This window comes from Paroedura picta, chromosome 11 (assembly GCF_049243985.1).
Source record: "Paroedura picta isolate Pp20150507F chromosome 11, Ppicta_v3.0, whole genome shotgun sequence".
Lineage (NCBI taxonomy): Eukaryota > Metazoa > Chordata > Lepidosauria > Squamata > Gekkonidae > Paroedura > Paroedura picta.
In genome coordinates, this window is record NC_135379.1 from 65,641,431 (window position 1) to 65,666,391 (window position 24,961).

General features: G+C 46.6%; 1 protein-coding gene across 6 annotated transcripts in view; it reads left to right on the forward strand.

Annotated features, from left to right (window-relative positions):
- The window catches only part of INVS (inversin), a 168,238-nt gene that overhangs the window by 108,556 nt on the left and 34,721 nt on the right, over positions 1-24,961 (forward strand). For all 6 annotated transcript variants that reach the window (XM_077304617.1, XM_077304619.1, XM_077304618.1 and 3 more), the window contains 3 exons: positions 5,857-6,086; positions 10,721-10,827; positions 16,364-16,576. In XM_077304617.1, coding sequence (XP_077160732.1) covers positions 5,857-6,086; positions 10,721-10,827; positions 16,364-16,576 — 550 coding nt within the window. The remainder of the gene's footprint in view (positions 1-5,856; positions 6,087-10,720; positions 10,828-16,363; positions 16,577-24,961) is intronic.

Below are 24,961 nucleotides of genomic sequence, written 5' to 3' on the forward strand. Positions count from 1 at the left end.
CTATATTTCTTATATACTTATAGTAGAAAATTAGAGGCATTTTTGTTCCATACTGTGGAATATTTTCCAAGAAATGTATTTTATTCATGTAAGGCATTTGAAAGTGTTCTTTCCACTGAACTTTGGGTCCCCAACATGAAAACACTGAAACAAGAAGGTATCTATTTCAGGTGGTGGAGGCACCCAAAGCAAGGCCTCTGCTAATGATTAGAGTGAAATGGACCCACAGGCTTTTGTGATGAACAAACTCTGAATCTACTGAAGAAGAGTTGGTTTTGATATGCCGCTTTTCTCTACCAAAAGGAGTTTCAAAGCAGTTTACAATTAACCCTTTCCTCTTCCCACAACAGACATCCTGTGAGGCAGGTGAGGCTAAGAGAACCCTGTTCATCTTTGTGGTTTCTGTGCAGTCCCACATGGGTTCTGCAAGATCGCAGGCCTGCTACGGAGAAATAACTAGCCAGCTCGAAGCAAAAAAGAACTCCCAAGAGTGCTCGCCCCTCCCCTCACAGAGAGACAATACTATTGACTTCTGATACAATGTATGAAGCTGATGATGTTATGTTACCATCTCCATCGGATGTAGTGGGGGAGTCTATGGCCCAGTCCCCCACAGATGATAACAAACCGTATGCTCAACAAGTCATAAGAATGGCTAATGATTTAAGTCTCCAGTATAGAGTAAATATGGAGAAGTCAGAGGACCCCCTCATGGAATTTCTGTACTCCTTAGAGGATGGTCCAGTGGCCCTGCCCTTAATCAGAGGGATTACGGAGGTTCTTGATCGGGTTTGGCAAAATCCAGCCTCAGCCTCCCCGTCAGCAAAGAAAATTGACCATTTATACAAAGTGCAGGAAGAAGGTTGTTCTTTTTTGTTCAACCATCCTAAAGCCGGTATTTTCAGCAGTGCTCCCTGGTACGGGCAAACCTGATCAGCATTCTGCCCCTCTAGATAAGGAGGGGAGAATCATAGAATAATAGAGTTGGAAAGGACCTCATAGGTCATCTAGTTCAAACCCCTGCACTATGCACTATGCAGGACACTCACATCCCTATCGCTCACGTACTGTAACCTGCCACCCCTTTGCCTTCACAGAATCAGCCTCTCAGTCTGATGGCTATCTAGTTCTGCATTTAGGAAGGAGCAACCAAATACAAAGTTCTTCATTTAGGTAGGAGAAACCAAATACACCAATATAAGATGGGGGAGACTTGTCTTGGCAGTAGCATGTGCGAAAAGGATCTAGGAGTCTTAGTAGACCATACATTGAACATGAGTAAGCAGTGTGACTCAGTGGCTAAAAGGGCTAATGGGATTTTTGGCTGTATCATAGAGTCATAGAATCATAGAGTTGGAAGGGGCCATACAGACCATCTAGTCCAACCCCCCGCTCAATGCAGGATTAGCCCTAAGCATCCTAAAGCACCCAAGAAAAGTGTGTATCCAACCTTTGCTTGAAGTCTGCCAGTGAGGGGGAGCTCACCACCTCCTTAGGCAGCCTATTCCACTGCTAAACTACTCTGACTGTGAAAAAATTTTGCCTGATATCTAGCCTATATCGTTGTACTTGAAGTTTAAACCCATTACTGCGTGTCCTCTCTTCTGCAGCCAACAGAAACAGCACCCTGCCCTCCTCCAAGTGACAACCTTTTCAAATACTGAAAGAGGGCTATCATGTCCCCTCTCAACCTCCTTTTCTCCAGACTGAACATTCCCAAGTCCCTCAACCTATCTTCATAGGGCTTGGTCCCTTGGCCCCAGATCATCTTCGTCGCTCTCCTCTGTACCCTTTCAATTTTATCTACGTCCTTCTTGAAGTGAGGCCTCCAGAACTGCACACAGTACTCCAAGTGTGGTCTGACCAGTGCCGTATACAATGGGACTATGACATCTTGTGATTTTGATGTGATGCCCCTGTTGATACAGCCCAAAATGGCATTTGCCTTTTTTACCGCTGCATCACACTGCCTGCTCATGTTTAGTTTACAATCCACAAGTACCCCAAGGTCTCGTTCACACACAGTGTTACCTAGAAGCGTATCCCCCATCCAGTAGACATGCTTTTCATTTTTTGACCCAGATGCAGAACTTTACACTTATCTTTATTAAATTGCATCTTGTTCTCATTTGCCCATTTTTCCATTGTGTTCAGATCTCATTGAACTCTGTCTCTATCTTCCGGAGTATTTGCCAGTCCTCCCAATTTGGTGCCATCTGCAAACTTGATGAGTAGTCCCTCCACCCCCTCATCTAGATCATTATGTTAAAAAGTACCGGGCCGAGCACCGAGCCCTGAGGTACCCCGCTACTCACCTCTCTCCAGTCTGATGAAACACCAAACGGAGTATCGTGTCCAGATCACGGGAGGTGATGGTACCGCTTTACTTGGCTCTGGTTTGGCCTCACTTGGAGTACTGTGTTCAGTTTTGGGCACCCCAATTGAAGATGGATATTGACAAACTGGAACGTGTCCAGAGGAGGACAACAAAGATGGTGAGGGGTTTGGAGACCAAGACATATGAAGAAAGGCTGGGGGAGCTTGGTCCGTTTAGCCTAGAGAGGAGACAACTGAGAGGGGATCTGATAACCATCTTCGTATTTAAAAGGGTGCTATATGGAGGATGGAGCAGAATTGTTCTCTCTTGCCCCAGAGGGACAGACCAGAATGAATGGGATGAAATTAATTCAAAAGCAATTCCATCTAAGTTCCTGACAGTTAGAGCGGTTTCTCAGTGGAACAGGCTTCCTCAGAAGGTGGTGGGTTTTCCATCTTTGGAAATTTTTAAACAGAGGCTAGATAGCCATCTGACATAGAGGCTGATTCTGTGAAGGCAAAGGGGTGGCAGATTACAGTAGATGAGCGATAGGGATGTGAGTATCCTGCATAGTGCAGGGGGTTGGACTAGATGACCCATGAGGTCCCTTCCAACTCTATGATTCTATGATTCTAGCCTCTAAAATTTTTCCTGATATCTAGCCTATATCGTTGTACTTGAAGTTTATTAATGTAAACTATAAAAAGTTGAGCCTTACTCCAAGCGTTCTTTGGCGTTCATTGGTGCCCTGTTGGATGGGGAAAGTGGCATGGCTCATTTACCACGATCATGGGTATGTAGGCTTCTGCCTTGGCTCTGAAGACTTCTAAGGTCAGGTCCAGGTCTGTTCAGGAAATTCAGACTATACTGGGGCACATGGCATCAACACATCGCGTGACTTTGGGCGGGAAAGTCTCTCTGTGAGGGAAGTTTGAGCACTCTTGAGAGTATTTTTTTGGTTTGAGCTGGTTAGTTATTTCTCTGTAGCAGGCCTGCGATCTTGCGTAACCCATGTGTGACTGCATAGAAGACCACTCAATGAACAACAGTTACAGGTAAGTGCAACCCTGTTTTATTACTGCTCGGTCAGAACAGCTCTATCAGTGCTGTGAGGAGGCCAAGGTCACCCAGCTTGGCTGCACATGGAGTGGAGAATCAAACCTGGATTGCCAGGTTAGAAACCACTGCTGTTAACCACTACACCAAGGTAGACTGAAATCCTTATATTTATCATGTTTTGAAACTTGTTGCATAACTGAAAAGATAGTAGGCCCCCAAGAATAAGCCAAAGCTAGCTTTGGATTTTATATTTTTAAAGGTCTTCCCTTTTGAGTCACCGTCAATAATAAGATTTCAGTTGCTTGCTTGCTAGGGATTCAGGCAACAAAAATTGAGTCCAATAGCACCTTTAAGACCAACAAAAATTTATTCAAGGTGTGAGCTTTTGTATGCAGACACACTTGGAACATTTAGCCATTTGAATCTATCTTTAGGGATTTGGAGTTAGACTTTCTTCCTTTTCTGAAATTGAGTTCTTCTTTTATCCAGTGGGACGCACATTTCCAAATTTTGGTGGTTGTAATGTTAGGGGAGACATTTTTTGAGGTGGTAATCAGGGCCATGTTTTTTGTGATAAAAGAAAAATCTTGCACAAAGGAATCCATATTTTACAGCAAGAAAAACTGACATGTATTTAGGATTAAAACTCTGGGTAGGGAAATTCCTGGAGATGGGGGGAGGTGGAGCCTGAGGGTATGGCAGGACCTCAGCAGGTTATAATGCCATAGAGTCCATCCTCCAAAGCAGGGGAAGAGCTCTCTTTATTCTGGGGATCAATTGTAATACCAGGAGATCTCCAGGCATTACCTGGAGGTTAGAACAACAACAACAACCCTGGGGTACACAGTAAATGGAAAACATCAGGAAAAAACTTTGTAGGACGCTGATGCTCCATAGCCCAAGCAGTGGCAAGACCATTCAGCTGCTCTGCTGGTTTCTGAGACTGTAGGAGGCCCTGCCCCCACATTCTTGGCATTCCTCAAAAGACATCAGCCATTAAAACCTTGTTCTTCTTTTAAACACAAGCCAAGATTCTTAAGATGCAGAGTTCTTTGGCCTGTATGACATTCTTTGTTGCATCGAGCTATCCCGCCACTTTGGGTGGCCTGTCTGACATCCATCAGAGCACAGGCCTTCTCTGTCCCGGCTCCAGCTCTGTAAGAGAGGCCCACACTTTGGAGATCTTCAGGAGGACCTGCAAGGCCTACCTGACTGCCTGGGCATTGGAAGGAGTTTGATTGGTGGACATTTTCTAAAGCAGAAGGGGTTTGGGACTTGCTTTTTTTCTTTTTAGCTGGGGAAATGTTAACTGTTGTTGTAGGCCCCTTTGACCCAGGAGGAAAGGCAGGATATAAATATTCTAACGTGACCAGATGTCTGGGACCACAAGGCGGGATGCGCCGCCGCTGCTACCGCGGCGGCAGTCAGACCCTCCCCCTCCCTCCTCGACTGGCCTCAAAAGGGCGGCGGCGGGGCGATGGTGGCAGTAGCAACAGTGATGGTGGCAGCAGGTGGGCTTTCCCTCCCTCCTCCCTCCCCGACTTACTGCGCCTCTGAGACGCCGCCGGAGACCTGCCTGCAGAAGGGCGAGAGCAAGCCCAGCCTAGTGCGCTGTCATCCCGTGGAGACCAGGCAGGCGAAGACCCGGAAGATGAAGAGGAGAACACAAACCCAGGCTCCTCAGCCTCTTCCTCCTCTGTCCACAAGGAAGGCAGCAAAAGCGGCAGCAGCGGCAGCAGCGGCAGCGCAAGAGCAGAGCGGAGCAGTAAATGGGGAGCAGCGGGACTAGCCCGCTGGAGGGCAGCGGCGGCAGAAGGCAAGGCCTCCCACGGCGGTGGGGCTTGCACAGCAAAGCAGGCCGAGCTCAGGAGGCGCCCGGACTCCAGGGCAGGGCTTGTTCTGCAGGAAACCACGATTGCGTTGCTGCTGCCCTCCAGGGCCCTGTGGCTTCTGCCAGCCGGCGGGAATTGCAGTGCCACGCAAGCCCTGCCCTGGAGCCCGGGCACCTACGTGGGGGGCCTCCTGAGCCCAGCCTGTCTGCTGGGCTGCCTGCGCGGAAATTTAAAAAATATATATATATATATATATTTTTTTTTAATGGAGAACGCCGCGGGACATGGGGAAAATGCCCCCAAAGGCGGGACTGTCTGACCAAAGTCTGGTCACCTTAAAATATTCCAATCAATATTCATAAACATACTATTAGGCCTTACTGAAACACCAGTTGCAGCATTTTGTGTTTCATATATTTATATGGAAGCTGCTCATTTGATATGTTTCATTTTACTGTTGTCTGGAGCAGAGATGGCCAAACTGTGGCTTTCCAGTTGTCCATGAACTACAGTTACCATGAACCCCTGCCAACATTGTAATTGTAGTTCATGGATATCTGGAGACTCACAGTTGACCATCCCCGGTCTAGAGAGAATGTATTAAATGCCTCCCTTACTGTGTTTTGATGGTCTATTTTGCTATTGCAGGAGGAGCCCGAGTGGATCTGGTTGACCAAGATGGTCATTCTCCCTTGCACTGGGCAGCTCTGGGAGGAAACCCAGACGTTTGCCAAATATTGATAGAAAATAAAATCAATCCTAATGTCCAGGATTATGCGGGCAGGACACCCTTGCAGTGTGCTGCCTATGGAGGTTACATTAATTGCATGGTGGTGCTCCTGGAAAACAAGGCCGATCCAAACATTCAAGATAAAGAGGTATATTTTCCTGTTTTCGAATACAATCAGCTCAGAGGTAAATTCAGTTCTGTTCCAGGCACTGTTGTCTATAATGCAGCATTGAGTTGCTCTTGGTCTTAATGCTCCCCCCAAAGGGAGGAAATAATACTGCCCTACCTCTGTACAGTTGTGAGGATTACAGCTTGATGTCTCAAACCATCTTTGATCCAATTTGAAAGAGCATGGAGGAACAATGAAGAATCCATGGAAAATGTAATCTTGAAGAGGGTCAAAGAGAAAACACTGTAGTTTGGCTCCCAAACAGCATGAAAGCCTCTTTGTGAAAAGCCCCGAATCTTATACAGCCAACTCTCCAACTTCTGCAACTTCCGCAGCCATTGCTTACACTCTTTCAGCCCTGTTTTTGCGGGCAATTGACTTTTCAAAATAAGATTCTCAAAAAAGATTTAATACAATCATAGAATAATAGAGTTGGAAGGGACCTCATGGGTCATCTAGACCAACCTCCTGCACTATGCAGGACACTCACAACCCTATCACTCAAATCAAATCAACTTTATTTGATACAGCACTGTGGCTAGATAAAACAGATAGCGAGAAAAAACCCTATCACTCATCCACTGTAACCTGCCACCCCCTTAAGCCTTCACAGAATCAGCCTCTCTGTCAGGTGGTTATCCAGCCTCTATTTAAAAATTTCCAAAGATGGAGAACCCACCACCTCCCGAGGAAGCCTGTTCCACTGAGAAAGCGCTCTAACTGTCAGGAGCTTCTTCCGGATGTTGAGATGGAATTTCTTTTGAATTAATTTCATCCCATTCGTTCTGGTCCATCCCTCCAGGGCAAGAGAGAAGAACTCTGCTCCATCCTCAATATGGCAGCCTTTTAAATACTTGAAGATGGTTATCAAATCCCCTCTCAGTCGTCTCCTTTCCAGGCTAAACAGACCAAGCTCCCCTAACCTTTTGTCATATGTCTTGGTCTCGAAACCCCTCACCATCTTTGTGGCCTTTCTCTGGACACGCTCCAGTTTGTCTACATCCCTCTTCAAATGGGGTGCCAAAAATTGAACACAGTACTCCAAGTGAGGCCGAACCAGAGCAGAGTAAAGCGGTACCATCACCTCCCATGATCTGGACACGATACTCCGTTAGATACAGCCTAAAATCCCATTCGCCTTTTTAGTCACCAAGTCACACTGTTGAATCACGTTCATTGTGTGGTCTCCTAAGACTCCTAGATCATTTCGCACTTGCTACAGCCAAGACAAGTCTCCCCCATCCTATATGGTATTTGGTTTTTCTTACCTGAATCCAGAACTTTACATTTTTCCCTATTGAACTTAATTTGATTCAATTTAGCCCACTTCTTAAGCCTATCAAGATCATCCTGTATTCTGATTCTGTCTTTGGTTGTGTTTGCTACTCCTCCCAGTTTAATATCATCTGAAAATTTAATAAGTTTCCCCTCTAAACCCTCATCCAAATCATTTAAAAATACGTTGAACAACACAGGCCTCAGGACAGATCCCTGGGGAACTCCACTTGTCACTCTTCTCCAAGAAGATGCTATACCATTAACAAGTACACTTTGGCTGTGATTTGTCAACCAGTTATCGATCCACCTGACAGAATAAGGATCCATACTGCATTTTACCAACTTGTCAACAAGAATATCATGTGGAACCTTATCAAACGCTTTACTGAAGTCCAGATAAATTATGTCCAGAGCATTCCCCTGCTCCATCAAAGTAGTCACTTTCTCAAAAAAAGAGATAAGGTTGGTCTGACGTGATTTGTTCTTGTGAAACCCATGCTGAGTTTTAGAAATCACAGCTCTCTGTTCCAGCTGCTCAAAGACTGACTGTTTGATGATTTGTTCCAAAATTTTGCCAGCTACAGATGTCAAGCCGACAGGTCGACAGTTACCCGGATCCTCTTTTTTTCCTTCTTTCTTGAAGATGAGGACAACATTTGTCCACCTCCAATCGTCTGGCACCTCACCTGTTCTCCAAGAAGTGCCAAAAATAATTGACAGAAGTTCAGAGATTACATCTGCAAGTTCGTTTAGTACTTGGATGAAATTCATCTGGTCCAGAAAACATTTAAAGAAACTAGGTGTTTGTGGACTGCCCCAACAGTGATCCTAGGCCACCATTCCTATCTCCCCTGCTGCGTTATGTTTTTGCCACATTGAGCACTATTTCCCTCACAAGAAAAGACTGAGGAGCAATAGGTGTTAAGCAGTTCAGCTCTCTCTTCATCATCTGTACACTAAATAATTCACAAAGGGGGATGGACTGTCCAGGATAGAAACCCTCAGGGGCTAATTGGAAGGCCCGTGCAGCGCACCTTCCGATTGGCCCCTGGCCCCCCCCCCAGACTGTTGTCAGCACACCTCCATATTGGCCCTGTGTCTCCGGACCACAGGCCCCAGTCTCGCCCGGCTATCTCCACACCAGGAGCACCAGCCGCAGCGGACCACGCACCTGTCTTCTCGCCTGAGGAGAAGACCGCGGCAAACAGCGTCAGACAGGCCTCAAGGGGACGCCACAGTGGCCCAGGCTGCTGCCCGTCACTGCCCCGGCCCAGACGACGCTTTGCGGGGCTGCTTCGTCGCCGGGAGCACCCAGGACCGCGGGGATACAGACCGCCACTTGGAAGGCCGAGGACGCCTGCACCGAGAAGTGCCTACCTGGCCACACACAAACTGCCCCAAGCAGGACCACGTGGTCGCCTACTGCCTGCCAGACAGCCCCAGTTAAGGGACAGCAGCCTTGCTGCAACACGAGGGGGCCAGGGTACGGGCCAAGGGGCGCCTTCTCTTGGCCCACAGAGTGCCCACGCCGCCTCCGTGCCCCCAGGAACACCGCCGCCACCATCAGGGTGGGAATGAAAGGCTTCCAGCCTTTCCATGCCTGCTCTTAGGAGCAGCCTTTGGAGCCTAGTCTGTTATAATTTCAGTTTCTTGTCCTAGCAGTGGTCCTACGGTGTCCCTATTCTTTTTCTTACTTGAAATATAACTAAAGAAGCTTTTTTTGTTAGGTTTAGCACTTCTTGCTAGTCTAAGCTCATATTAAGCTTTAGCTTTTCTAACCCTGTCCCTACAATTATTGGTTATTTATTTATACTCATCCTTGGTAATACGGCCTTCCTTCCATTTCCTAAATGACTCTTTTTTATTCCTCAAATCTTTTGACAACTGCTTATGGAGCCAACTTGGCTTCCTTGGGCTCCTTCCATCTTTTCTTCTCAAGGGAATTGTTTGTGATTGAGCCTTCAGTATTTCACCTTTAAGAAACTCCCAGCCCTCCTGGACTCCCATCTCTTTAAGTCTTTCTGACCACGGGGTAGAGACCCAACATACCTTTAAGTCTGTTAAAATTAGCCTTCATATGTCTGATTACGTAAAGGTTTCTCTGTCCCACAATTGTAAATTCCAAAAGCACATGGTCACTACTACCAAGATGTGCCCATTACTTCCACTTCATCTACCAGTTCTTCCCTATTGATGTAGAGACAACATTATCTATTCCTTGTGCACCCCATGGTTTTGGTTTTTCACCTTCCTCGCAAGTTAGTATTTCCCTGCTTATATGCCATCCCCTGTAGATTTGCACTCTTCTCATCTTGAGTTCTTGCCATCACACCACGTTCGTAATTTACGTCCTGCTGCCCCTTTGGATCTAGTTTAAAGCCCTCTTCACCAGGTGTGCAAGGGTTCTCCCCAAAATACTTTTTCCATCCCGTGAGGTGCCCCCCATCTCCCGATAGTAGCCCCTCATAGTGACATCTTAGACCATGATCCAGAAATCCAAACCGTTCCCAACAACACCAGTGACGTAGCCAGTCATTTACTTGCATGATTTTTCTGTCTTCCTAAGCCACGGCCACTTACAGGAAGGACTGATGAAAACACAACCTGTGCTCCCAGGTCCTTTACCTTTTCCCCCAGATCCCAAAATCTCTTTCTGCTCTGTGTCATATTATGCACTTTTCTGTGCTTCCAGTGAATCATGACACAGAGACTGGGTAATAAGCAACATTTGAAGACAATAGCAAAAAAATCTGATTGTTTTCCATCTCCAGACGCTGTCCACAAACCTGGTGGGGTGGGGAGTGCTTTGTAAAACTTGCATAATTGATTTTTAGATAGTAATTGACTTTGAGACTGGCTGGAACAAAGAGGAAAAAAGTAATGTTTGGGTATGTTGTCCACAAGAACAGTCTTCCATTCAACAGAAATTCCGACAATCCTGAAATCATTACAGAAAGTACCATGGATGAATAATCAGTAATAGTCAGTAATCCATCCTCAGTAATCCATCCTCATTAACAGCCGGTTTCTGTGTACAGCATTTAGTATGAGTGGGAAGTAGGAAAGGGATAACAGATTCCTCATTTTGGATGTACGTTTTCTTGTACATGTTGGTGCAATATGTTGGTCCATTAGCCTGTTTAGGTATGCTCCTTTTCATGTTTTGTGAAAACGCAGATATTATCATCCATAATGTCTCTGTCTCTTCTTCCTGTCTAAAGACTCTGTCAACCTAGAACTTTTACATACACTTTTCCATTTTTGTGTCTGTTCACTTTTAAGTATGAGTATACTTAATTCCCTTATATACTTCTGGTTTGCCTTACTGACTCTAGGGAAGGACTGCACTACATTGGTTATGTAACAATGGCTATCTTGATGCCATAAAATTACTCCTGGGGTTTGGTGCCTTTCCCAATCATATGGAGAACAATGAAGAAAGGTATTGTTTATTGCATATTTTCTCTACTGTCCTGACATAAGTTTCTCAGATTAGATTGTTAAATATGAAGGGAGGAGACCAGGTGATGAATTGAACATTCTCTGATCTGAATCCTGTCTCTGCTATAAGCCATGTTCTTAGGCAAAGTGAAAACATAGGAAGAACCCTGCCAGATCAGGCCAATGGCTTATTTAGTCCAGCATCCTGTCTCACAGTGGCCAACAACAGGGCATAAAGGCCAAGGCCTTCATAAGAACCTTAGAAGAGCCCTACTGGATCAGACCAGTGAGGGCCCATCCAGTCCAGTTTCCTGTCTGACACAGTGAGTTCTAGATGGCCAAAAACAAGGCATAGATGCAAAGGCCTTCCAACAAAATTCTTATGTAGGTTTAGCTTTATATGCTTTGAGTAATCTCCATTGAAATACCTGGACATTCAAAGGGAATGTAAACTAGCATTTAAGAGAGCCAATTTGGTGTAGTGGTTAGGAGAACGGACTTCTAATCTGGCAAGCTGGGTTTAATTCTGCGCTCTTCCCCCACATGCAGCCAAGCTTGGTGACCTTGAGCTCACCACGGCACTGATAAAACTGTTCCGACTGAGCAGTGATATCAGAGCTCTCTCAGACTCAACCATCCCACAGGGTGTCTGTTGTGGGGAGAGGACAGAGAAGGCTTTGAGCCTTCTTCGGGTAGAGAAAAGTGGCCTATAAGAACCAACTCTTCTAAAAAAGGTAGTGAATGTCTGGGAACAGAATTGAGCCTTTTGGTAGGGCAAACTAGTATAAACCCATTCCTAATGGTTCAATATAAATTGCTCTCCGAGTCTATATTTTTCAAAGACACTTCAGTGCTGAATTAGAGAAATCAACATTTTTGTCTTACGTAAACTTGGTGCAGCTTAATTTTTGAAAGGTCCCAGTTTGTGTAATTAAATTCTGCTTCCTTATCCCTTCTGCACTGTCACTGTGGTGCTCTGCAGCTGTTCGGCATATTGTCTGCCATAATAACACACTGTAGCTGCAGAACACAGTCTTGCTCTTCCTGGTGATAACTGAAGTTTCAGTGTTCCTTAGGGAAATAATTAAGGAGATGGGAAAGGAGAAGTGGACTCAAAGCTTGATAACAGTTAGCAAGAAGGAAGGCTGGTGATGTGTCATTTCTTGTTTTCTTGTCAGCTTCAGTATTTGATGTTACAGTCATCAAGTTTATACAATAGCCATGTACAAAACTTGGATGGAGTGGCAAAATATGTACCTTGATGTCAGAAGTCCCCAACCTCTTTGAGGCTGCAGGTATCTTTGGAATTCTGACACAGTATGGTGGGCATACCCACAAAATGGCTGTCACAGAAGGTGGAGCTACCCACAAAATGTCTGCCTCAGCTTGCTTTCAGTCAGACAGTGACATCTTTGTGCTGAGTTGTCAGTGCTACCGAAACAACATTTTAAAAAATCTGCAGAGCCAGTCAAACCCCCAATGGCTAATCAATGTTCAAAAACCCTACCTGGCACCACCCACTTTCTAAAACACTTGGCAGGCACCAAGAAAGGTGTCAGCAGGCACCACACCACTGATGGGCATCATGCTGGGATTCCTGTTTTAATTATTTAAAATGTTCTTCTGCTGCCTTTCCACCTGATCACGGTTCCCAAGGCTGTGCACATAAGAACATTAAGATAAGAACATTGTGGGATACCTGGCATGTTAGTAGTACATGTGAAAGGGACTTAGGATATCTGGTGGACAATAATTTGAAAATGAGGCAACACTTCAGGCAGCTAAGAAGGCTAAAAGCCAGTTTGGTGTAGTGGTTAGGAGTGCGGATTTCTAATCTAGCATGCTGGATTTGATTCTGTACTCCCCCACATACAGCATGCTGGGTGACCTTGGGCTTGCCACAGCACTGATAAAGCTGTTCTGACCGAGCAGTGGTATCAAGACTCTCTCAGCCTCACCCACCCCACAGGGTGTTTGTTGTGGGGAGAGGAAAGGGAAGGCAACTGTAAGCTGCTTTGAGCCTCCTTCGGGTAGGGAAAAGCAGCATATAGGAACCAACTCTTCTTTTTCTCCTTCTCCTTCTCCTTCTTCTCCTTCTCCTTCTCCTTCTCCTTCTCCTTCTCCTTCTCCTTCTCCTTCTCCTTCTCCTTCCCCTTCTTCTAATGCTATATTAGGCTGCATTGCTAGGAGCATAGAATCTAGAGCAAGGGAAATCATAATACCACTCTATTCTACATTGGTTAGGTGTCATTTGTAATATTGTGTCCAATTCTGGGTGCCACAATTCAAGAAGGATATTGACAAGTTGGAAAATGTTCATAGAAGGGCAAATGGTTAAGGGGTTGGAATCCATGCCTTCTGAGATGCTGAAACAGTTGCATATCAATCAATCAATTTACGGTCATTCAGACCAAAATTCAAATACATGTAATTAAAAACTAAAACAATTTAAAAAGAGAGAAAACAGTTATAATACTATAAAAAATTTTAAAAGGTCTGGCAACATAGAAACTTTAAGATGTTAGATTCAATATTTAAAACATACAAAGTTACCAGTGACAATTGACTCTTTGTACTTTTGAAACTGGATCAGATAGAAACAGTTGGATATATGTTTCTTGGGGAAGGTAGACATGTAAAAAGGTAGACATTTTGAGGAGGGGTCTAACTTGTTACCTGCAGCTTTAGAAACAGACTAGGAGCAATGGGTTTAAATTACAGGAAATTCCTAAATATTAGGAAGCATTTTCTGAAAATGAGGGCTGTTGTAGATGGCATATGCTGCCTTGGAGGGTGGTGGGGTCTCCTTTGATGGAAATTTTTAGGAGGAGATTGGATTAGTACCTGTCAGGAGTATGTCTTTTAAATCCCTGAGAACAGTGGTCCCCAACCTTTTTATCACTGGGGACCAGTCAACGCTTGACAATTTTACTGAGGCTTGGGGGGGGTAGTCTTTTGCCGAGGGAAGTCGCTGCCACTGCCTGAGCCCCTGCTCCACTTGCTTTCCCGCCAGTGCCCCTGACTTCCCATCTACCGCTGGGGGGCATTGCCAGCAGCAGCTGCGCAATGCCACACCTATGGGGAGTCCCAGCCATGGCGGCCACTGGAGAGCACCAAAGGTGAGCTGGCAGTAGAGTAGCAAGGCAGCCCCCAAGGCAGCAGCCGGGGAGGAGGATGAGGAGGAGCCACGGCCCGGTACCGACTGATTTACGGACCGGTACTGGTCTCCGGGGGTTGAGGACCACTGCCTGAGAAGGTTGGGGGGGGCTGGACTGGATTGCCCTCTGTGGTCTCTTCTAGCTCTGTATGATTCTGATTCTAACACACATGAAAGCAACATTTTAAAATTGTAAATAATTCAATGATAAACACATAATTCAAGAACCAGGGAGGAGGGCCAATAATGGTCACTGGGAGTTTTGTCAAACTAAAGAAAAAAATCTTCATGCCCTGGCAGAAGACCCCAATGGGTACACAGAGGAACTTCATAAAAGGAAAAGGGAACTAAGGTGACTAGAGCGAGTCTGGAGGAAGACTTGTGACTTCCTCTTAAAGCTTGTTCCAGTGATTAGCGATAAAGAACAAAAGTATTTGATAGGACTATAATAAGAACGGAATGGCCATCAGTCCCCTGGCGGGCGGTTCTGATATTGACTTTAAATTTGCTCAAATAGTAGATAACAGTTGCTTGTTTTGACAGAGCGACTATATTCATATCCCAGGTTCAGCTGGCAAACATGATTCACAAGTACAGCTCCAAGCAGCATGTATGGAACCCTTGCTTGAGAAGAAGGAATCTCGTTCTTCTAATGCATAATATACAGGAGGCTTGATGGCATTTCTCTACGTTTGATCTTCCAGGAGATAATTACCTTCCCCCTCTCAGTTTTGTAGACTACATGACAGAGCTATAAGCTTGGTTCTTAAATAAGTTCGGTGTAAACTGTAAAATTCAGCACAGGTCAAGATTATTATTGTAAGTACTGTAACCCGCCTCGAACCAGTGAGCAATTGGGAGTGGCGGGTAATAAATAGAATAAATAGTTACCGTATATACTCGTGTATAAGCCGAGTTTTTCAGCACAGGATTCACACTGAAAAAGTGCTCCTTGGCTTATACATGGGTATATACGGTAACTGAAATAAAAGCCTGCTCCAGCCAGCCAATCGTTACATTGCTTCTGCAAGCCTCCTGCCAGCTGAAGCTTGCTTGCTCTGGCTGCTTGTAGGACAGCAATGGTTTGACTGAGGGACTGTGATCTTTTTTTTTTTTTTTTTTGCCTTCACTTCTTCCAAACTATTCTTTTGGTTTCTGTGGGTGGGGTGGGTTTTGGGGGTGCTTTGGGATTTACTGTTTCTCCTAATGTTTATTTCTTCTTATTTCTGAGGGGCAGCATTGTTTGCCTTTTCTTCTTGGGGTTGTGTTTCTTTTAGGCCTATTATGCACGGCCGCCGTAACAGCAGTTGGCAAAACACGGAGGAGGAAGAAGACCCAGAGCAGCCGCCGGCTGCGGCCGACGAGGCGGCGATGCGGGGCAAACAGGAAGGGAGGCGAGCGCGGTGCTGACCGAGGCTGGGTTGCCAAGCATACGTCGACTCTGCGCCCGGCTGCTGCCGACGGCGTGCATTATTGGTGGTTTTAGCCCCTGCCATTCCACCTTGAATGCGGACCTTCCCCTCCATGCATAATAGGCCTTAAAGTTGATTTTTACAGTTCTTTCTTTCATTGTTGAGTTTTACTGTTCTTTATTTCAGTGTTTTGTTCGGGGGGGGGGGCACTGTAGATGTAGTTAGAGTAGTCCATTCTCCCAGTTTGGTAGCTGTTGTATTTGTTGTAGGAGGTTGCCAACTTTGGGAACTGTTGTTCTGCTCTGGTTTGCTGGCCCTCTTTTGCACTGACAGAGCTAGTTTACTGTTTATACTTTGAAATAAGTATTCAAAAACATTTAACCTACTGGTGACTCAATTAATGTAAATTTACCAGTAACCTGCTGCATTTTCCACCCTTGGCTTATATGAGAGTCAATAAGTTTGCCCAGATTTTGTGGTCAAATTAGGTGCCTCGGCTTATATGCTGGTCGGTTTACATGTGAGTATATACGGTAGCTAAACAGACGGACAAATAAAATTCCTATGCCTTTAATACTTACCTTAGAAAGGGAAATTACAGCACATTTTAGAACTAAATCCTTGAAAAATGAATTAATTTGGGGACAAATCTTTATAGCTGAGCTAAGAGAAGCTGCTTACATTGAAATTTTCTATTCCATTCTGTTGCCACTGTCCCCTCACTGCACTCACCCCTCCCGCACTGCTTTATTTCCCCTTGCCAGAGAAAACAAGAAGATGGTTATACCAGCTTCCTACCTTCCTTCCTTGTTTTCCCCCTCTTCTTGCCATCTCTCAACTAGAGCCCATGTCAGGTTCAAATGCTTCAGTATACAATACTGTAATGTTCCACATCTATATGACCTGTGGCCTCATTTGGGACAATAGTTTTCTAGAAATTATTCACCAGCATTTCTTTATTTCTTAAGGTACACTCCACTTGATTATGCATTGCTTGGAGCTCACCATGAAGTCATTCAGTTCATGCTAGAGCACAGTGCTCTGTCCATTGCTGCCATACAGGACATTGCAGCAGTCAAAATCCAGGCCGTCTATAAAGGATACAAAGTCCGGAAAGCTTTCCAAGATAGGAAAAACCTTCTAATGAAGCATGAACAACTGAGGAAGGATGCTGCTGCCAAGTAAGTCTGATCGTGTGTGTGGGCACAAAAATGAATAAGTAAATAAAATGGAAGAATTTTTCAGCTAACCATCCTCACTAACAAACTCCGCAATTTATGGTAAACTCTGCAGTTTTTCTGATAAGCAAAATGCATTGGAGTCACTCTTTGTTGTGCAGAGGAAGGCACAAGACTGTTTGTAGTAGGGCAGACATAACTCTTGTTTGAGTTTTGTGGTGAACTGTGGCCTACCCAGACCTGGCATTTTCCACATATGCTCCTAAAGGTACTTATGAGTATTGTGGTAGATTGAAAGCCTAAAGAGTGAATCTTTGTTGTTGTTTTTACTGAGAGTGCTTCTCTTCGTTGTTGCTGCTGCCACCAACTTTACTTCACCCCCTTTCCAGCTCCCTGCCCCCTGCCATGCGATAAGGTGGCCTTACAGGGGAATCAGTACATGTGCCCATGTGGCTGGCTTCTGTTGACTAGCCTCTGGAAACCCGCAGCTGTCCTTGCCAAACATGGGTCCTTGGCACAGATTAATGGGGATGGCATTTTGCTACTATACAATATAGGAATATTTGTCCTCGGGCTTGCCATATTGTTCAGATCACAGAGGTTTTTCTATGTTTCTTTCTAAGCCTTTTCCTCCTAAGAAATATTTGTCACAGTAATAAATCTGTCTTTATCTGCCTCTCTGTCTTCTGGGCTTGGGAATGCAGAGAGATTCCCTCCACCATTTTCCCTGTGTTTCTATCATGGTTAAATGGCAAAGGAGTTTTATGATAGAAATAAAACACAGTAACCAGCAGAAGGAGGGGAGGGACCATGGCTCAGTGGTAGAGAATCAAACAAAGGCTTGGTAGAGAATCTGTTTTGCAAACAGAAGGTTCCAGTACCTGGCATCTCCAGTTAAATGAGGACCTGGCGGCAGGTCATATGCAACACCTCTCACCTGAGTCCCTGGAGCGCTACTACCAGTTTTGGTAGACAAGACTGACCAGGATAGACTTACAGATGTGATTCAGTTTTGTGTGTTCATCTGTGTCCCAAGGACAGCCAAGATGGAAGAGCAGGTCTCAAAGAGCCTTATTTGAAATATATGAGAAAGGATAAGAAGTTGCGCCGCACTTGCCAAGAGAGAGAGGACATTTTCCGCACCCTAAGAGTGCCGGGGCTAGCTGGTGCTGGTGGAGAAACTGGGAGTCGGGGCTCAAGTTACCTGTTTTGCAAGTTTAAATTAATTGATTTTCCCATAGTTTTTATTCTGGAATGTCTATATCCACCATTTATAAACCATTACAAGGCTCTGCAACATAAAAAGAAAGGAAAGGAAAGAACTGGAAGCATCTCTTTCATCCTCCAGTATCTTATTCTGTCTTGTTTCCAAAGAAACAGATTTGCAGATTGCAGTAGAAGAAAAATAGATGGACTTTCCTGCCAGCAAATCAGAATTTTCTGTCTGATATATTTGTAAATGAGCGTCACAAAATACTCAGAGGATTGTTTTTGACATAGAGTAAAGTGCTGCTTTCTAGTTTTGTTTGAGAAGCTGATCTGCACTAAATTTATTTGTGGAGTACTTTTGAACATAACAAAATTGACCTTGTATTTGACAGATCCCAGGTGCCGGCTCACCTTGGTGCCTAGCTATTTTATTGTGGCAACAAATAATGAAAAATTAAGGTACTGAAGACTGAAAAGAAACTCGCTTCTAAATATTTGGGGCTGGATCGTAGAGTTGAAGAAAACTTTTTAATGGCTGTCATGGCGGTTCTTGTTTTTTTTTTTGTTTTTTTTTTTACAACACATATCATGCTTATTAAACGGTGGGGGATAGATTTTGCCAAATAAGGAAATCCCTGTTGGGTCAGATCAATGGCCCGTCTAATCTACTATTCAATTTCCCATGGTGGCCAACCAGGTGCACCATAAAGCCCATAACAGAGGCCAGAGCCTCCCCTTTTGTCTCCTCATAGACTGTTTATGCACTGGGAACTTCACTGCCCCACCTCCTGTGCAGGAGCAAAAATTGGGGGCAGATGAGGTGCACCAGGCCAAATGCTCCCCTGTGTGGGTGCAGGAAGAGGTGGGGCAGCCTGCCACGACTAAAACTCCAGCCTGCAGCCTGGCATGAAACCTCCAGTGTGTAAACGGTCATACTCAGAAATCAAGATTTAAAATGAGACCCCCAAATACCAGATCCAAAGTTAAACTGGATTTTTTTCTCATTCCCATCCTAATCAAGTGTATGTTGCCTTTGAACATGGAAGTTCCTTTTAGTTGTCAAATTCATTCTCCATTATTTAATCTAATTATATTTAAAAGCCATTTAAGAAAGCGAAAAACAATTGTCGACAGCCATATTGGTCCAAAAGTGAAATCTAAAAAACCAGGAACACAACCCGTATAACGCCTAATTATAAACAACTCAATGACACATAAGGTAGTGGCCCCTTAAAAAAGTGATCGTAACTGTCCTGTGCCAGTTATTTCCAGGTAGTTACACATTGACACCAATACGCAGATGACATCCAGCTCTTCCTCCTGATGGAAGGCCGCCCTGACACACCCCCAGAGGCATAAGCCAGCTGCCTGGAAGTAGTGACAAGAGGACTCAAGCAGAGTCGTCTGAAGCTCAATCCTTCAAAGACAGAGAGGTCCTCTGGCTGGGTAAGATGGGCCCATGTGAGGAAGCACACCTGCCCACCCTGAAGGCATAGAGCTCACTACGGCTGACTTCGCTAGAAACCTGGGCGTGATCCTTGATGCTTCCCTCACAATGGAAGCCCAGGTCATGAAGGTAGCTCAGCTGGCATTTTACCATCTCCGCCAAGCTACTAGCACCCTACGTGGCCCTGGAACACCTAGCTACAGTGATCCACACGACGGTCACGTCCAGACTGGACTTCTATAACTCGCTCTACGCAGGCCTGCCCTTAACCTTGACCCGGAAACTACAGCTGGACTAAACGGAGCAGCTAGGATCCTCACAGCAACACCATGGAGATCCCACATCCAGCCCGCCCTCCATCAAATGCAAGGGTTGCCCGTTGAATTCCGGATCAGGCTAAAGGTTCTGGTAATTACCTTCAAGGCCATACGCGATCAGGGACTAGTGTACCTGAGGGACCGCCTCCCTGCCTATGCCCCCAAAAGAGCCCTGTGCTCTTCCGCCACCAACCGGCTGAGGGTCCCTGGCCTAAAGAAGTCCACCTGGGCTTGACCAGGGCCAGAGCATTATCTGTCCTGGCTCCCACCTGGTGGAATGAGCTCCCAGATGAGTTCAGGGTCCTGACAGAGTTAAAGCAGTTCCACAGAGCCTGCAAAAGGGAGCTCTTCCACCAGGCATTGAGTTGAGGCCAGGCACAATTGATCAACAATATCAGCAGCCCCCCCCCCCCCAGAAATCCACCAAGACTCCTGGACCTGTTGTATCATTATTATTTTACTAGAAGTAAAGCTCATTTTATTAAGAAATAAAATGGGTGCTAGACCCCCACTATGACACGGCGAGGCCACTCCCGGGGCCAGCAGAAGAGCGGCAGCCACGCCCACCCCTCAGCCGCATCCCAGAGGCTTCTGCCAGCCCCGGGAGTGGTCTCGCCGTGGCGAAGCCGCTCCCGGGGCCGGCAGAAGGGTGGCGGCTAACCCCACACCCCCGGCAGCGACGCGGAGGCATCTGCCAGGGCAGGGAGCAGTCTCGGCAGGGCGAGGCCACCCCCTGGGCCGGCAGAAGGGAGGCAGCCACCCCCAGCAGCCGGGAGAAGGCGTAGCGCCCCCCCCCCACCGAGGACTATGGCTGGTGCTTCTCCAGGCCGCAGGAGCGGCCTCACACACATGTCTATGATGCGGCAAGGCGGGTCCTGCGGCCAGGAGAAGCAGGAGGAGGAGTACCCCGGCCGGAGGACTCACCGCGTCGTCTGCCGGTGGAGTCTGAGCAGTGAGTCTCCGGCTGGGGGAAGCAGCCAATGGGGAGCTGCGCTTTGCGCGGCTCCCCATTGGCTGCTTGCGCCTGGATGGACACTCAGAGGGCTCAATCAGGAGAACATCCCTGGCAGCAAAAAGACACATCCCCCCCCCAGATGTCCACACATGGTGCAGTGTACACCGGTGGGGAATCCAACAACCTACCAGCCACAGGCCACCGCCTTCGACCACCTCAAATCCAACTGCTCTACTCAGGCCACATCCTGAGAGAGCCCTGATAGAGCTGTTCTGGGAGAACAGCCCTGGCAGCAGCAAAAAGGCAAATCAGCGCTCGCACGACAACAAACTCCTCCTGGGCACCCTCTGAGAAATGCTGAGTTACTTCTTGAGCTTAAGATGCGCTCTAAGGCTCACTTGGGACTGGGAAAAGTTTTCAAAATGGGTGGCACGACTGAGGGACCCAGATTTGATCTCTGGCCCTCTGGTGATTGCAGAATTTCTGTGCGTGGGGGGCAATTTAGATTGGCCAGGCTCCTGTCTGAATTTTTACCTTGGGCGAGCGGTTTTCAACCCCGCCACCCGGAACATACTCAGAGGGGATACAGTCACAGCAATTCTGTGCTCACCTCAGTCCTCCTCCAAGAATAGTTCTGGATGGCCAAGAGCCCTCAAGTTGACCTTGAGGAAGACCAATTGCTGGACTCTTTCGGGCGCCAGGTGGGAGCGATACTTGCAGACGGTGCTGCTCACATGAGAAAATGCCTGCTCTCGCTGGATGCTCGTTGGCGGGCACGAAAGGTAGACACGGGCCGGGCGGGAGAGGGCCAGCCAGACCACCTCCATCCTGGCCCAGTATCTCAAGGGACAGGTGTTCTCGGACTCCTGGGGCTCACCGAGGTAAGCCCTCACCATCCCAGACGCACTGTCCTCCCTCGGGCACCCGCTGCCCTTAGGGGAAGGAGTGGGCTGGAGGAACCCCAGCAAGAAGTTGCCCTGCTCAGCCTTCTCGCTGGGGTGGCCCACGGTGGCTGATGTGCCAGCAGAGGCTGGGGGGGGGAGGAGCAGCAGACGTGCTGGATCCTTCCTCCCCTGCCTGGCCTGACACCTCAGCCTCCTTGGACTTCCACCAGACAAGCCTCTGAATGAGCAGCTCACGCCATTCAGGAAGGCTCCTCTCCCTCTCTGCTATGCTGCACTTGATGCGCAGATCACACATGGCAGCGAGCCTGTATGTCACTGACTTGCAGTGGGGCTCAAAGCGGCTCTCAAGCCCTCTCAGAAGACTCCTTACAAGTGCGCGCATGGCTGGAACAATATCTGCACGTCCTTGAGCCAGGTCCAAGAAGCGGGCCATTATCACACAGGCCTTGTGGACCATGGGCACGACCAAACCCAAACTCGCTGTGTCAGATGAGAGCATCTCCGCAAAAGTCTTGAATGGCCCAAGAACTTCCACAGTCTGATAAACGATCTCCCACTCTCAGTGGGTGAGCCACCCCCCAGGCATAAACATCCTCGTCTCCTGGACAAGGGCGTCTAAGGCTCTCCTCTGCTCCACCAAGCGCTCAAGCATGGTGCGGGTGGAGTTCCAGCGTGTGCTGACGTCTCTGGTAAGGCAGTGCTGCGGCACGCCCATCAGGACCTGCTTTCTCTCCAGCCTCGAGACGTCGTACGAGCTGTGAGAGAAATGCACCACGATCTTTCGGCACTTCTTGATGAGATGCCTGAAGTCAATGGCTTCCAATCCCAAGGGCATCCTTAACCACGAGGTGGAGAAGGTGGGCCGCACAGGAGATGTGCTTCAGGCCCATTTCCTTGACCATCTTGGTCATGTTGAGGGCACCATCTGTCACCAACCAGGCAGGCACAGCCAGCCAGCCAGCCAGAGCTCAAGTGAGCTTCAGCAAGCAGCCCCTTGCTTTAAGTAGCCTCCTCCTGCACAGGCTACAAAGCAAGGGGATTTAAAAAATAAAAAGTCTCCCATGAATGGCCAGAATGCCTGAGCTGAAAAGCTACAGACATTTTGACTGGCCACTCACTCCCTCCTCCCCCCAGCCCCCATTTTCAGCGGGGAAAACCTGAAAAAAAAACCCAGAGGGCAGCCGGAGGCTGTAGGCAATGGCTGCCTGCCTGCCTCTCACTCAGCCGAATCGATTCGGCTGCCGAATTGCCAAATCTTGGCAATTCGGACCATTTAAAGCCTACAGGGGCCCGATTTGGACTGTTTCCGCTTTGGACCATTTCCGCTCCAAAACACCCATCCCTAATATCAGTGTTATACTTAGTTATATGTAATGTTTCCTGTATAATTTCTTCAGTTCCATGTAAACTGCCCTGAGACTTCGGGAAGGGCAGTATATAAATGCTAAAAAAATTAAAAAATAAATTGTGTGAAAAGCAGTGAACGCTGATGAACATAAATATCCCATTCATGGTCTTGCTTCATTTCAGTTTGTTCCATGTACAACAAAACAGATTTCCAAAACCAAGCACCTTTACTGGGCTAACATTGAACTGAATGTCAAGAACAGAAAATCCAAAGAGAATAACCATCCGAATCAGGACATCTTTAACACTTGGCTGCTCTTAATATTTGAGCAGTGGCCTCCTGGACGGAGCTGGTCTAGAGCCTCTGTTTCCGGTCCATGGGCCAATCAGGACAAACAGAGCAAAGCTGTGCGCATCCTGATCGGCCTGTGGACTGGAAACAAGAGACTGGACCCGAGGGGTAGTCTGGCGCAATCGCCATAAGTCTGAGCCCGACCACCACCAGGAGAGGAGATCAGTGGTGCTGGGGGGGGGGAGTTCCCTGCCCCCCAAACTCCCACCGAGCCTTGGAAAGGCCGCGGCAGGCCTTTTCAGGCCAGGGGGGGAGGACTGCCGGGGGGGGGGGTGCTTGCGCCTGTTTCATTCACAGATGCAACGGGTTTTTAATCTAGTAAAAGATAAAAATTGGAAACATCTTTGGGTGTGGAGTGTAGTCTTTCAAATTTAGAAGAAACATATGTATTGCATGCAGAACGTCCCAGGTTCAGCAATAGCTTCTCCAATTGACAGGCTCTCAGGCCACAGCCCAGGGCAAGACCTCTGCTTGATATTTACTGCCAGTGGTAGAAGATAGTGTTGTTTTAGGACGGTGGACCAATATTTTAACTCAATATTAGGAAGCTTCATATTTAGGTGGATCATAGTTGCAACTGAAGGAATAAATAGGAATAATACAGAGCAAACATTTCTGACGGTTGCAATGAAAGATCTAGAGGCAATTAAATTTTGTTACAAACCCTCTGTTAAAAACACATTATGCCATTCCAACTGGGTTTTTCTTTTAAATGTTTTTTCATCATCAGTGTAGATATTTTTGCCCATTCCAGAGCCATTTTTAGGAATATTACTGAACCATTTATACTACCTCCTGTTTGGTTGAGAGAAGAACCAAAGTAGAGATTATATATGAAATAAAAACCAAATTGGCTAAATAGGCATATCAAGTTGTCACTTATAACAAATTGCATTTATGTTCTGTCATAAACCAGAGGGGACATGGTTGTCACCATTCTGCATACCCATCTGTGCTTCCTACAGCTAAACTTGGACAGTGTGGAACGCATGGCCGCACACAGCCAACTAACATATCTTCTGACTTGATAAAACCTGCTTTCTTGGATACATATATTTGTTTAGGGGAACCCTGAATGGCTGGTAATAAAGTTTCAGCTTTTAAATAAAACAGATATTTTCTATTTGGTTCTAGCCACATTGCCTATAAAGAGCAGGGTGGGAAAGATGGAGACAGCAGGACTTAAATGAAAAATAACAGCAAATATTTCAGTATATGTAGAATAAAACCATCAGGAAATAAGCAGCAGCAAATAAAAAGAAGTGTGAAAAACTAACAGCACTTTAAATATACATACAGTTTTCTCCTAGGCATGCTACTAATAGGCCCAAGTACTGGATGGGGAAGGGGAATGAATATAATGCAGGCTTCTCCAAAGCAAACTTTGATCCGATAAAACTTGCAGAAGGAAGCTTCCATCCATGGTTCCCACACTGGCTCAAGGTGGGTTACAGGATTTAAAATTCCACAATAAAATCCATTAAAACCCCTTTCCCTTAAAATCCCAGTAGCGTTCAGTCCAAGCCCACCCCCACCCACTTCCCAAGGCTCAAGAACCCCTTTTATCCATCTCCTGGGGACAGCATGATGTCCCAGCTGAGGCAAGGAGGGACCCATAGCTCTTAATCCAGCCTCCTGTCTCACACAATGGCCAATCAGTTCCTCTGGGTGGTCCAACAACAGGGCACAAAGGCTGAGGCCTCCCTCCTGGCTCTAGTATTCAGATGTTTACTGCCTCTCAATGTGGATGGTAGCCACTGATAGACCTGTCCTCCATGATCTCAATTATAAAAACCTAAACTCCACTTTAGAAGAACAACGCACATTTAGAAGAACGCACATTCTGGAAGAGCCAG